At 40.8% G+C, this 13,321-nt stretch overlaps 1 protein-coding gene across 2 annotated transcripts in view; it reads right to left on the bottom strand.

The window, feature by feature from the left end:
• The window catches only part of ARHGEF28 (Rho guanine nucleotide exchange factor 28), a 304,554-nt gene that overhangs the window by 18,105 nt on the left and 273,128 nt on the right, over nucleotides 1–13,321 (bottom strand). For both annotated transcript variants that reach the window (XM_027040097.2, XM_015072133.3), the window contains 2 exons: nucleotides 11,876–12,364; nucleotides 10,259–10,559 (listed from right to left, as the gene is read on the bottom strand). In XM_027040097.2, the coding sequence (XP_026895898.1) occupies nucleotides 10,259–10,559; nucleotides 11,876–12,364 (790 nt within the window). The remainder of the gene's footprint in view (nucleotides 1–10,258; nucleotides 10,560–11,875; nucleotides 12,365–13,321) is intronic.

Below are 13,321 nucleotides of genomic sequence, written 5' to 3'. Positions count from 1 at the left end.
TGGAAAAGAGTCATCATGAAAATAATTAAATTTTGCACAGCCTTACTGTGAAATTGTTCGGTGAAAGGCCCAGAGTCCTGCCCTGCATAACTGGAAACTTTGTAAGATTACATTTTTCCTTAGGTAAATCTTCAAACCAAGCATTAACATTTCAAATTAAATTGAATTAATCTCTCATCCAGAAAGAGAATGGATACTCTGGCCCCTTATCCAAGGAAACTCAACAGTGATTTATCATGGCAAATTAACATCTCCAGAGATCAAAACTCGGGCCCAGGCTTTTTTTTTTTGTATTATTATTATCTGGCTCAAATCTGTGCAAAACAACAGGACAAGATGTCCCCTCTCAGCCAGCTATGTCTGGGAATTGACCATTTGAGAAAATACGGTGCCTTTCAGTTTGGACTAAAGCAAAGGGATATATTTCTTAAGATGCCACCACACTTAATTTTAATATTGTAATGATAAATATGTGATCTTTCAGGCAATATTTTAAGTCAGACAAGTAGAAAGTCATGCCAGAGAAATTGGATCCCATTCTAGGAGTAAATTTAACTAAGCAAATACTATTTGTTTTGTCTGGGGAAATACACTGGACTGTTAAATAGGATTTAGCAAAACAAAAAGCGTTTAAGAAAGTATTTCGCTGATGTTGAGCTAACTGCCCATGTTTCGTTTACTGGTGTTTGAGCTACTTTATGGTTAAAAAAGAAATACCCCAATGAACAGATAGGCTAAGTTACTGATAAAATAGTTAAATGCTAAACTGTTTCTGTGCCACCTTCCTAAACGACAGCAAGGATTCATTTCTACTTGTTTAGAATAAATTAAAGCATTTTACGAAGAATACATTTTCACTTTTTCAGTTTTCATTTGCTACGCAAGGCTGGATGGGACTATACATAATGTTCTAAACGGAAAAAAAAAACCTCACACAAAAAGATGCTCTAGAGTTGTACAATCTGTTAAATAGGACTGTACATCAGTAAACAAATTCATTTCAACATTAATAAGGAAGAAAAGTTGATAACTGTTAGAGTTTGTTGCCTAGAATCCAAGTCATGTATTAAAGGCAAGAAGCAAGCATACAGTTGTCCTGACATCTAATATACACCCATCTTACACGTTTTGAAGCTCAGTGCATCCAGTTAGCTGGCCAGATACTCATCTAACTCTGTCTTTTCTCAACCTCTTCCAATGTCTCAGTAGAATCCAGCTGTGTGGCTCAAGCTCACAGTCTCCATCACTTCTGCTACAGAGTGCGGGCCTTAACTCCTTCATTTAGGTCGTAAATATTTATCCAATGTTCATTATATGCCAAACTGTGTGCTTGGTGCTTCTGATAGAGCATTTAACAAAGGAGACACAGGGGCGCCTGGGTGGCGCAGTTGGTTAAGCGTCCGACTTCAGCCAGGTCACGATCTCGCGGTCCGTGAGTTCGAGCCCCGCATCAGGCTCTGGGCTGATGGCTCGGAGCCTGTTTCTGATTCTGTGTCTCCCTCTCTCTCTGCCCCTCCCCCATTCATGCTCTGTCTCTCTCTGTCCCAAAAATAAATAAACGTTGAAAAAAAAATTAAAAAAAAAAAAACAAAGGAGACACATGTAGTTCCCCAACCCCATGAAGCTCATTCTATACTGGAGCAGACAGACATTAAATTATTACACATGTAATTAATTCAAATTATGATGAGTGCTAATAAGAGGTACTTCCTGGTAATTCTGAACCTTGATTTTTATCAGTTTATCCAGGACTAATAAGAACAAGTTGATTCAGAGTAACCAAACTCAAAAGGAGATTAAGATCATACGCCGAAGCCCTATTTTTAAATTTTAAAGTGAGGAATGATTCAAACCAAAATACTGTTGGCCGTTCTCAACACTTCTTTCTAGTAGAAAAACCTACTCAGGGAACTCAAGTACAAGATTTCCGGGGCACATACTGACATGATGCAACCAATTACGGTTGGCTATTCTGTAGCTATGGCAGCTCTGTATCCCAAATGGAGATTTTTCAGTCTTGTTGCCAGAGTTATTTCTTTCAGTTGGTTCTGGAAACACAGCTGACTGATGTAAATTCTTCCTCTACAGAAAAGAACAAAGGGAAGCTAAACGCTTTGCTGTTGAGACTACCTCGCAGGACAGTTCTGGTGACACGTAACAAACACCTCCTCTCAGACCGATACAGAAACACGGTTACCCTTAATAAGTGATTTCCATTCTGAGTTTTAAAAAAGTTCCCCAATTTAGGTCTTTTTTGTTCACAATCTAAATCTTACTGGGGGGGCGCCTGGGTGGCTCAGTTGGTTCAGCATCTGACTTTTTTTTTTTTTTTTTTTTTTTAATGCTTATTCATTTTTGAAATGGGAGAGAAGGGAAGAGAGAGGGAGACAGAGGATCTGAAGCAGGCTCTGCACTGACAGCAGGGAGCCCAATGCAGGGCTCAAACTCACAAACCAGGAGATCATGATCTGAGCCGAAGTCAGACACTTAGCTGACTGAGCCACCCAGGCACCCCAAGTATCGGACTCTTGATTTTGGATTAGGTTATGATCCCAGTATTATGGGATTAAGCCCTGTGTTGGGCTTCATGCTGAGTATAGAGTGTGCTTCAGATTCTCCCTCTCTCTCTCTCCCCTCTCCCTTCTGCCCCTCTTCCTCAGTCGCACTTGCTCTCTAAAAAACAAAAAACAAAACAAAAACAATTATGGGGCACCTGGGCAGGTCAGTCAGTTAAGCGGCCAACTTCAGCTCAGGTCATGATCTCACGGTTCGTGAGTTTGAGCCCCATGTCGGGCTCTGCACTGACAGCTCTGAGTCTGGAGCCTGCTTCGGATTCTGTGTCTCCCTCCTTCTCTGCCCATCCCCTGCTCACGCAGTCTCTAAAAACTGAATAGACATTAAAAAAAATTTAATTAAAAAAAATAAAGAAAAACAAATAAATCTTACTGGCTTTAGCGACATTTAGGAAACAGCACACCAGCCCTGAATCACAATCAGAACTATTTCCAGAAGGTAGGAAGGAAGCAGATACTCTTCAGATCCCAACACATGCCACGCCTTTTTTCCCCCTTTAGTTCTGTTAACACGTCCTTTCAATTTGTACAGATGGGAAATGAAGGCTTAGAAATCATGTAACCATAGGAATGAGAGTTAGTGTTTCAGCTGAGGTTCTTGAACATCATGCCCAGCACACCAGGGAAAGGGTATAGGCTGGCTGCTTTGCAATCACCTAAGGAGAATTTAGATACACCAATGTGTAGCCTCACCCATGTCCTACCAAGTGAGAATCTTTGAACAGAGGAATTCATACTTTTATTTCATTTTTTCAGAAACCATGAGGCACAGTCAGCTACAGTAACCATGGTTCCAGCAACCAATCCCACCTATGACACCTTACTTCTCTAAATGTAGCCTCATAGTTAGAGGATAGCCCTCCATGACATAATCACAGGAATGTGGATCTGAGGTCAGGACTGTAGGGGGCTGCGGGAGTCTCTCCAAGTTTTAAGCCACCAGCCTTAAACTTCAACCGTTCAACTCTATTTTTCTAAATTCATCTTTTCACAGAGACTCAACAAAAAGTAACAGACAAAAGTCACCTTATTTGAAAAACAGCGACATTAACTGTCACAAGACTGCTGTAAAGAACAAATAAGACCATGAATTCAAATGTTTTTAAGTGCCATGAAGTGCCATATTACATTATTAATTCAACCACAAGTAAATTGAGATGAAATTCCAAAACGAGGAGTATAACCTTTTCAACTGAAGTGGATTTAAAAAAAAAACTTACTTTTATAAATAAACTTTTACTGGAACACAGCTAATCTCATTCTTTACACATTGTCTGTGGTTGCTTCTGAGCTACCATGGCAGAGCTGACCATATGCGACAAAGACCTGATATTCCGGAAAGACAGAAACATTCACTACGTTGTCCTTTAAGAAAAAGTTTGCCACCTACTGAGCCAGATGGTCATATTCTTCTTAGGCAGACATAAATTAACAGTCCTCAGCTGAACACTTCACATTTGAAGCAAGCCCTACCAAATGGAACCTCCATTGCAAGATAGACAGACGGGTGATAACAGGAGTCCCAAATTCTGACCTGTGGAAGGGAAACCTTTGCTAGTTTTGGATCACTGTCTCAGGACTCAATGAGACTGACAGGACCACCGCTTATCCTTCAGGTATGTTAAATACATGAACGGTTTCAAACTTCCCTTCCAAACCCAACCCTTAATCACTGTGAGAATAAAGCCACACTGTACCGGAAAGGTAAAATGTGTAGACCATAGACCACATTTATGTTGATATGTGCATTTATGTCTATATTTACATGGAAGTATTTTTTTTTTTCGTGTTTTAAGCTAAGGATGACCCAAGGCTAGGCCTAACCTCTGGAATCATTCATACTGAGTGGACTCAACTTCAGCAGCTTGTTGAAACCAAATTGGAACCCAGGGTGGGAATGAACAGGCAGCCACATGGCTGGCTGGCTGCCTCTGAATCCACCCACCTGCTGTTTTACTCTCCTGCTGTGTACTGGGCTCTACGTGCTAAGGCAGGATGGCCTTGGCCCAGTTGGCTCACACAGCCAACCTTCCCCCAGAGAACTATGCAATCAGGAAGTTGGCAGTCAGCACCGGGGGCTCACCAGGCTCTACAAGCAAATGGCATGTTTCCCTTTCCTGGTACAAAATCTGCAAAAGGAGAAAGTCAATCATCTACACTTGTCAGTGAGAAACATTAAAATTAAGCCTCTGAGTCCAGTTCTTTATAGTCTTGCCATGGCGTGGATTACCAAGAGCAAGTAATACTGTGATTTCCTTAAAAATGTTCCCAAAGTGATAGTCAAAATTCCACAGGAAAAAGAGCTGCCCAGTGACTTCCCAGTGTTGACTTCTATAAACTCCCATAGATCTATCTAGACAATAAGTTGATGTCATAATGAATGTTCTCAACCCTTCCATTTTTGGTTCATTTAAGCAACTCAAAATAAAAGCATTTACTATCCCTCTCATTCGGAGAGAGAGCTCAAAATTCCCAAAGCTCCTTAATTAGGACCTATGTTTGGAAATACGGTCCAACGAATCTGCAGACTCAATATTTTCTGACCCACTTTCTACGTGTTGACATCCAGGATTGATAATACATCAATAAGCAGATATAGATTATTTAGCACAATTTTCAAAGTTCAATTCACTCCCCTAACCAAGTAAATAAGGCTCACAATGTAGTTAAATCATAGTTCAACTCTGGTACATTAAAAAAAATTAAAAGCCTTCACGATACCTACAACTATTGCCATGAGAAAAACAGTTATTTTATCCTGCGTTAAGGGCTAAACTCTATTCATCTCCAAACTCACATACTCAACTCCTAACCCCCATTACCTCATAATATATTTGGAGATAGAGCTTTCAAAGAGGTAAGCAAGGTCATCAGCATGACCTAGGTGATTGGTCATCACCTAAACCAATATTACTGGTGTCCTTAAAAGAGGAGGAGATTAGGACACAGACATGCATGGGAACAAACCAAAGCAAAGACACAGGAGGAGGACAGCACTCTAGAAGGCCAGGAGAGAGGCCCTCAGCAAAACGAACCCTGTCAACATCTCCATCTCAGACTTGCAGCCACTAGAATCACGACCACGAGGAAATCTGTTTCTCTTGTTTAAGCCTCCCTGTCTGGTACTTTATTACACCAGCCCTAGCAAACTAATACACCCCTCCTTTCAAATACACTTTGGTCCTTGAAGCTTATACTCTCCATTGCCAATTTCACTTTTTTTTGAGAAACTGCCTGAAGGTTGTTGGCCAGCCTTCTTTCCACACAGATTACACAAATAGGGTGCACATTTCTGAATTAGGGGATATTTTAAAAACATGAGAAATTATCATACACTCACTTCTTAAAAACTGTTACCTAAATACTAACTACAGTTTAGCTTTTTATTTGGAAATTTTTCTATTTTCTTTCCTTATGTAAAAAACACACCAATGAAAGTTTAACACAGCTGTATTAAAAACAACAACACTGCCAAGATGAAAATATTCTGAATACAATGCTTTGAATTTTGATAATACTTTGATGGGCACCAAATCCTAATGTGTAATAAAGGGAAACACTCTTTTGGAATCCAAATTCAATAAAATTATTCTTCTTCCAATAGCAACATGACTAATGCATAAAATTTGGCTCTTGATTTAAATTTTATCATGTGCATGGCAAAACCATAATGCTTTAACTATATTGAAAAGAAACTTTCCAGGCAACCTCAAAATAGTGAGGTACAGATAAAAATATAACTGAAAAGGGAGACTAAGAAGATTTCATACTAATTTCCATACCATAGAGTGTTTTGCCTGGTATTTAATGAAAAAAAAATCAAATGTAAAGTAATAGAGACACCAAATAGTTCTAGAATTCTAAAGGTAAGAGGCAAAAAAAAAAAATCACAGAAATAAATTATCTGTTTTGCCTTTATGAAGAATAGTAAAGTTGAGCATTTCATGGGTCCAATTACACAGCACTTGTCCTACAGGGACTATATTGTTTAAAGAAATTCAAATTTTCTGTAGTCTTATAGTCTTCTAGTAGTTTGTGTCCCTGAGTACAGATTAAGTTCTTAAAACAACCATCTCTTCCACCATAAATAAAATCAAACTCCAATTTGGATTCAATATTCAAACACCCAAGAATCGTGTTCACGAAACAACTTCCAAAATTGGAGAGTAGAATTCTTTAAGGTGCTGACTTAAAAAATATTTACAAATAACGTGGAGTTATTATTATTTTTTAATGTTTATTTTGAGAGACAGAAGGAGAACACGAGCAAGGGAAGGGCAGAGAGAGAGAGGATCCCAAGCAGGCTCCACACACAGCACAGAGCACAACGCGGGGCTCGATCTCATGACCTTGAGATCACGACCTGAACAATATCAAGAGTTGGATGCTTAACCGACTGAGCCACCCAGGCACCCCAACATGGAGTTTTTATTATGTAACATTAGAGAAACAAATGCTCTTTAAGAAAATGTGTTTTATCTGAGGATTGACGGGGGGTGGGAGGGAGGGGAGGGTGGGTGATGGGTATTGAGGAGGGCACCTTTTGGGATGAGCCCTGGGTGTTGTATGGAAACCAATTTGACAATAAACTTCATATATTGGGAAAAAAATAAAATAAAATAAAACTAGAAAAAAAAAGAAAATGTGTTTTATGGGAAAACAGTGAAGCTGAAGGGTATTTATGGTATCTGAAGATGCTCAGAATCCATGCAAGCACTGGCCACCACGATCCCAAATATCTAGACACATTTTCCAAATGGTAATGCTAAAAAGGAAGGAAGGAGAAGAAAACCACCACCACAACTGGCTGTAATTGTGAACATCCTGCCAGGCATTACGGCAACATTTATTCCACTTCTACTCCAACTTCTATAAAAAGCACAATTCAAAACAGCTTTCTAGAAATTCACAATGTGCAGTGTAATGGTGAAGAGCATGGGCTCCAGAGTCAGTCTTCTTGGGCTCCATCTGGGGCTCTACCATTCACCAGCTGTGGGACCAAGTCACTATACCTCAGGTCCTCCTCCCAAATGGAGATAAGAACAGAGGCATCTCAGTGGACTGTTGCATCAAATGATTTCTCCATGGAGAACCGTAGTCCAGTCCTTGAAATGCGGTGTCATATAATTGGTGGTGGAGGCAAGTGGTGGAAGGGTAGTTCAAAATCCAATTACAACCAGAGCACGATAAAGTGGCTGGTGAAACTGACCTGAAGAAACCAATGAAAATTCCCATCTACGGGACGTCTAAACACATGCAAGAATTTAATTGACACACAACTTTTCCCGTCCGGCTTACTGTGCTAGAAATTCACATTTCCGCTGATCTGAGCTGATCATATGGACACGGTATCGGAGCACACAAAAGAGCAAACCATTCTTTAAGTAGGTGTCTTAATACGGCTGACCTTAAAGCCTAAGGGTAAAATCCTCAGCACAGCATTAATGAAACATGGCTAAATGCACATTTAACAAACACACCAGCCAAGAGCATTAGAGGCAAATGTTCATCAGGATATCGTGAGCCACAGGTCCTCAGTGGTGGTCACTGAATGACCACTTACCCAGAGATTCAGCGGCAAATTGTGCCAGGGAATGCTGACACTGCCTTGTCCTTAATTCGGGCACCGGACTGGGATTCTCTCCACCTGCACACCCTGGGCCTGCCTCCGCCTCTGCCAGCCCAGAGCCTCCCCCTTGCCCCACCCCAGGGTGCGGGAGTCAGGCGAGAGCACCATCGGCAGCTTATTTTGTGCTACTTTCAATTTTAAAAGCTGTGAAAGCTTGAGAGTGGTTGGAACAATTTTATCTGGCCCTGACAACCCTCTTAAGAACGTATATCCAATTTTCATTCCACTTCTCTATCACCTCCTAATCTCTTCCCCGTCTCTCCTCCAGAAAGTGCTTATCACGTTTACCTAAACAAATATAAACAGGGTTGTTGTTTTTTTTGACTAGTTGCAAAACTCTAGTGCTTAACAGCACACATTGCATCCTGATCTAATCCCTACTTACACACACACCAGGATGTTCCTGAGAGATTCAGGCCAAGGTTGATTTTCCTCTCTTTCGCCAATGTCCTCGGTGTCCTTGGCCTACGCTGGACACACGATAACTGAAGCATAAGTACATTTTCTCAGCATTTCCCTCGGCTATCTCTAATTTCTTACATGTGGAGAGGCTGGTTTTGGATATAATCACTGTTTATTTCCTTAGTACATTTTCTATCTCCTGCAAGTGTGCTGCCAAATGTTTAAAAGCTTCACCCTTTGAAGCACAAGTCAAAAGAAAAAGATGGGAGCTATACAAAAAGAGAGAGATGCTGCTTTTAAACAAAAGCTGAATGTGGTTTAACTCACACTGAGTTTTTGAATTATACCAAAGCCGGTATGCGTAACCACACTGCCAACAACATTAAAAACACTGTCAAAAGCAACTTAATGAATCAACACAGCAAAGCAACGGTCACCTATAAAAAGCATTCTTCAATGGGGTCTCCACAATACTAAAGTTGCAAGATAATAAAGGGGTCACGTTCTCTAAATTCTACCTATTTAAAAAAATCTCAAAGAACCATTCCAGTTTATTTGTTTTTATTCAGAGGATGTTTGAAATGAAGCTTCAAAGAAGGATTTCATTCTCTCCTACACACTGACAAGAAATCAGAATGTTACAGCAGTCACGAAATAAGGCAAATTATCATCCACTATTAAAAATTTACAACTTTTGGATCCGTCACCTATCAGCTCTCAGGCAGGGTCGGAATGGTCACTCTCTAGTTCAGAGAAGCTGAGTACCTTCGAAACTTTCCTTCGCTGAGAAATTATCCCACTACCAAACTAAGAATATATATAAAGTATAGAAACAAATCTGTGTCAAGTTCTGAAGATCTCTACACTATTGCTTGTTTTATGTTTCTGAAAGATTTTGCTGTCAGTGATTTATTTCACATCCATGTGGCCAGCCATTTGTTTATTCTATTGCGTGCCATCTGTTTTTCGGTAGAGAGGTTTCAAGTTCTTCTCATTCCCTACTTCATATCCCCTAGAAAACAATTTATAATAGACATAGATTTAAATCACTTGGATTCATGTGGAGTTGGTAACTGGAGCTGCCTTTCATTTATATTTGGCAAATGCTTTAATGGGATTAGCAAATTGTGTTATTATGAGGTACTTATGGAGACACAACACTTTTTTTTTCTTTTTAACAATGACAAATGATGTTAACAGTTTCATTTTGAGGTGTTTAATAGCAGGAGAGATTTCACTAACGTTACAGGAAATTGCCCTGATAGGCCATAAAGTCCTAACACAAACCCTGTCTATATCTTTTATTTCTGAGAGCCGACTATGAGTATCGGGACGTGGTAGGGTCTACAGTGAGGAATAACTTTACCTTAAAAGTGAAGCAACTTGGTATCTATCATTTAACCCACAGATCTGAAAACACTGTCTGGTTCTTACACCTTGGTGACATCCTCAAAGCGCTCTAACCATGTTCCAACTTGGCTAGAAGATGGCCCAGACTTCACCAAAAAGAAGTTTATGCCACAAACTCCAGCTCATCAGAACCAGTTTATTCCCTTTCTAGGGCTCACTTTGATTCACTCTGAAGAAGAGCCAACCATTCAGACAAACAGCTTCTTGCTGAAACTATACAGATGATGTTTAAAGCATTAATTACCATTTTTACAAGAATCCTTGCTGCTTTGGTGGAGAGGGGGTATCTGATGACAGGACCCAGCAGCTGTCCACAGTTCATGGTTGACATCCAAGGGCTGAGAAACGTCCAGGTGGAGGTCTACTTGATTTTCACTAGTCCTTAACAAATCCAAATTAGATATATTCTGGGGATAAGTGGCATCCTGATGGACACCCGATGGAGTCGATTTGTTGTAAGTGTTAAGTGACATTTGTACTAAAGCTTCATTAATGAAGAATGAATTTTCATGACACAAACTCTCAGATCGATTAAGTTCCATTACCTGTGTAAGAAAATGTAAAAAAGTACAATAATTTCTCCAGCAATTTGTGCAAGTTTCGTAAAGTATTTATTTCTAATAGTTCTAGCCATCAAGATTTTAATAAGAGCATTAGACCTCCTCCCACCCCCTTTAAATGAGCTCAGACCAAAACTTCAACTCGCCGTGTCCAGCCTATCTTTAAAAACAAAACAAAAGCAAAAAACAAACAAAAGAACCTAGCGGGCATGCTACCACTTTCAGAGAGCACAACATTTTTCAATTTGGCTAAATAAATTGTTGAAAATATATGCACATACACGAGGTATTTGCCATAAATGTAATTTAGCCAACTCGCAAGGACAATCGTATGCATCACAGATCTTTCTTATAATCTTATCACGTTTTACAACTTTATGCACTATCGGTAAAAAGTATTTATGTGCACAGAGTGCAGCAAATTCCGGGAACAAGGGGCACTGTCAAACATGAGTAGAAGGTGTACGAATGGAAGACCATCTTTAAAAAGATTTTATATCCGGCCCAGCCACTAATTAGCATACTCATGTTAACTATTAGTGAAACAAACAGGTTTCAAATTTAATACGTCAATGTACAAAACAATAAAACTAAAGTAACAGAATAGTATCATACCTGATGAATTCAGTACCCAAAGATGCACATTAACAGTTAATTAATCCGCTAAAAGGTCTATCTATATAAAACTCTGAAGGCACGATCAAGAAAAGAGGTCTTTCAAGTACAGGAAAGGCAGCATGCTCACGGTGAGCATGCCTTAGGACAAACCTTGCCTTCCTGCAAGACTTGTTTCTGTGTTTCTTCCCTTGCATAAGGGCATCACAGAGTACAACGAGCCCTTGATCCAAATAGGACCTAGGTTTTTCAAATTTCTGTAGCGTGAGCCAAGATTTCTATGCCTGTCTCCCTAAAAGTCTTCATTTCTTTTTTTTTTAATATTTTTTTTAAAGTTTATTCGTTTTTGAGAGACAGAGTGTGAGCGAGGGAGGGGCAGTGAGCGAGGCAGAAGAGTCTGAAACTGGCTCCAGGCTCTGAGCTGTCGGCGCAGAGCCCGACGCGGGGCTCGAACCCACGAACCGTGAGATCGTGACCTGAGCTGAAGTCCCATGCTTAACTGACCGGGACACCCAGGCACCAGGTTCCTCATTTCTGCTACCTATAGATTAATTCTTGTGAGCTCTTAATGCCACAGCAAAACGGCGGATACCGGATCCGGTCAATGTCGCAGGAATAACCACGACTAAACCTGTCTTTGGGAAGCTGCCTTACACACCAATTCCACAAGCACGGAAGGCCCGTACCTCTGTGCTTCCTGGAGAAAATGCTGCGGGAAGGCTACTCTGCCGACTGTGTTTCCAGCCACACAGCAGGCTCTGCTGGACCCGCATCCTCTCCCTCTCCCTCTCCACCAGGCGCTGGCCCTCCCTCAGCCGCTCCAGGTTCTGCTGGTACTCCTGGAGCTGCTGGTCCAGCTCCCCGCGGTTCCTCAGCAGCAGCTCCTCCTGGGACTGGCATTCCCTCTCGCGCTCCCGCAGCCGGCTCGCCTTGGCCTCCTGCTCCCGCTGCTGCTGGTCGCACCTGCGGTGCCAGCGCCGCTGATCCTGCTGGAACGCGGACTGGAGCCTGTGGACGTTGGCCAGCTCTTCCCGCTGCTTCTCCAGGTGGCGGGACTTCTCCTGATCCTGAAAGAGCGGGCCCCCTCGAAAAGACGGGCCTGGGGAGAGGCTCTCCTGTTGCCGGAGAACCAGCTTGTGGACCTGGATGTGGCTATCCTGAATGGTCAAGGCCGCCTGTCAGAGCAGGGGAGAGGAAAACGGTCACGGCTTCCGCGGGCTTGGGCTTTGGGTGGGAACTACCTCTAGACACAAAAAGCACGACCAAATTATTTCCCCTTAATGTTCTGTCCTTTTCGTAAGTTATCTTCAAAGATTGACCTTAACCTTCCAAATACGCTTATCCACACTGCCTAGCAGTACCATTTGGGAATTAATATACAAAAGAAAAAAAAAAAGCACAAAAGCAATACTCATCCCTTCTTTTGGAAATGTGGTTTGTTGCTGGCTATTTGGTAATATTTAAGCAAGTCTTTTGAATAAGAATTCAGTACATAAATTCACAAGACTGCATTCCTGCTCTATGTCTCATTCTCTGAGGTCTCTCCACTCAATAATTCATGAGAATTTAAGATTCTATATAAACCTGGTAGTATCCGTTGAGTCCCAAACCAGAAATTACTTAAGCTACATTACATACATGAAAACACAAAAATAAAAGTCAACCACTTGGAGACTTTTGGTAAATAATCTTTTTATAACATAATGCCCGAGAACAGCCGTTAATTTCATATTTAGGAGATACGTAAGTGGTAAAGCTATCTCGTTACTGTTATTTCTTTGTATTATAGCAGGAAGGTCATACGTAAAGTCCTAAGCCGAAATTCATTTGTTTAATAGATTGCTAACAGGAGGCTGGAATGATTAAGGGAACATAGATACTCTAAAGCCCAGAGGACATTACCAACCAGATTAAAAAAACATTTGGAGTTACGGTATCTGCCTATGAAAAGTTTGGCAGCATTCACAGGAAATAATTGCCAAGATTTGGAAGGATTCCACAAAACCAAAAAAAAAAAAAAAAAAAGAAAGAAAGAAAAAAACAACTCAGTGAATGCCCTTGGAAGCTTTTAATTTTAAAAGTTCCCATTTAAAGCACAAAGCAGCACAAAAGGGACAAATTGAAAATGGCCA

Source organism: Acinonyx jubatus, chromosome A1, assembly GCF_027475565.1.
Source record: "Acinonyx jubatus isolate Ajub_Pintada_27869175 chromosome A1, VMU_Ajub_asm_v1.0, whole genome shotgun sequence".
Taxonomy (NCBI): Eukaryota; Metazoa; Chordata; class Mammalia; order Carnivora; family Felidae; genus Acinonyx; species Acinonyx jubatus.
Note: the sequence above shows the minus strand (reverse complement) of the source record. Positions and strands in the feature narration are given on the sequence as shown.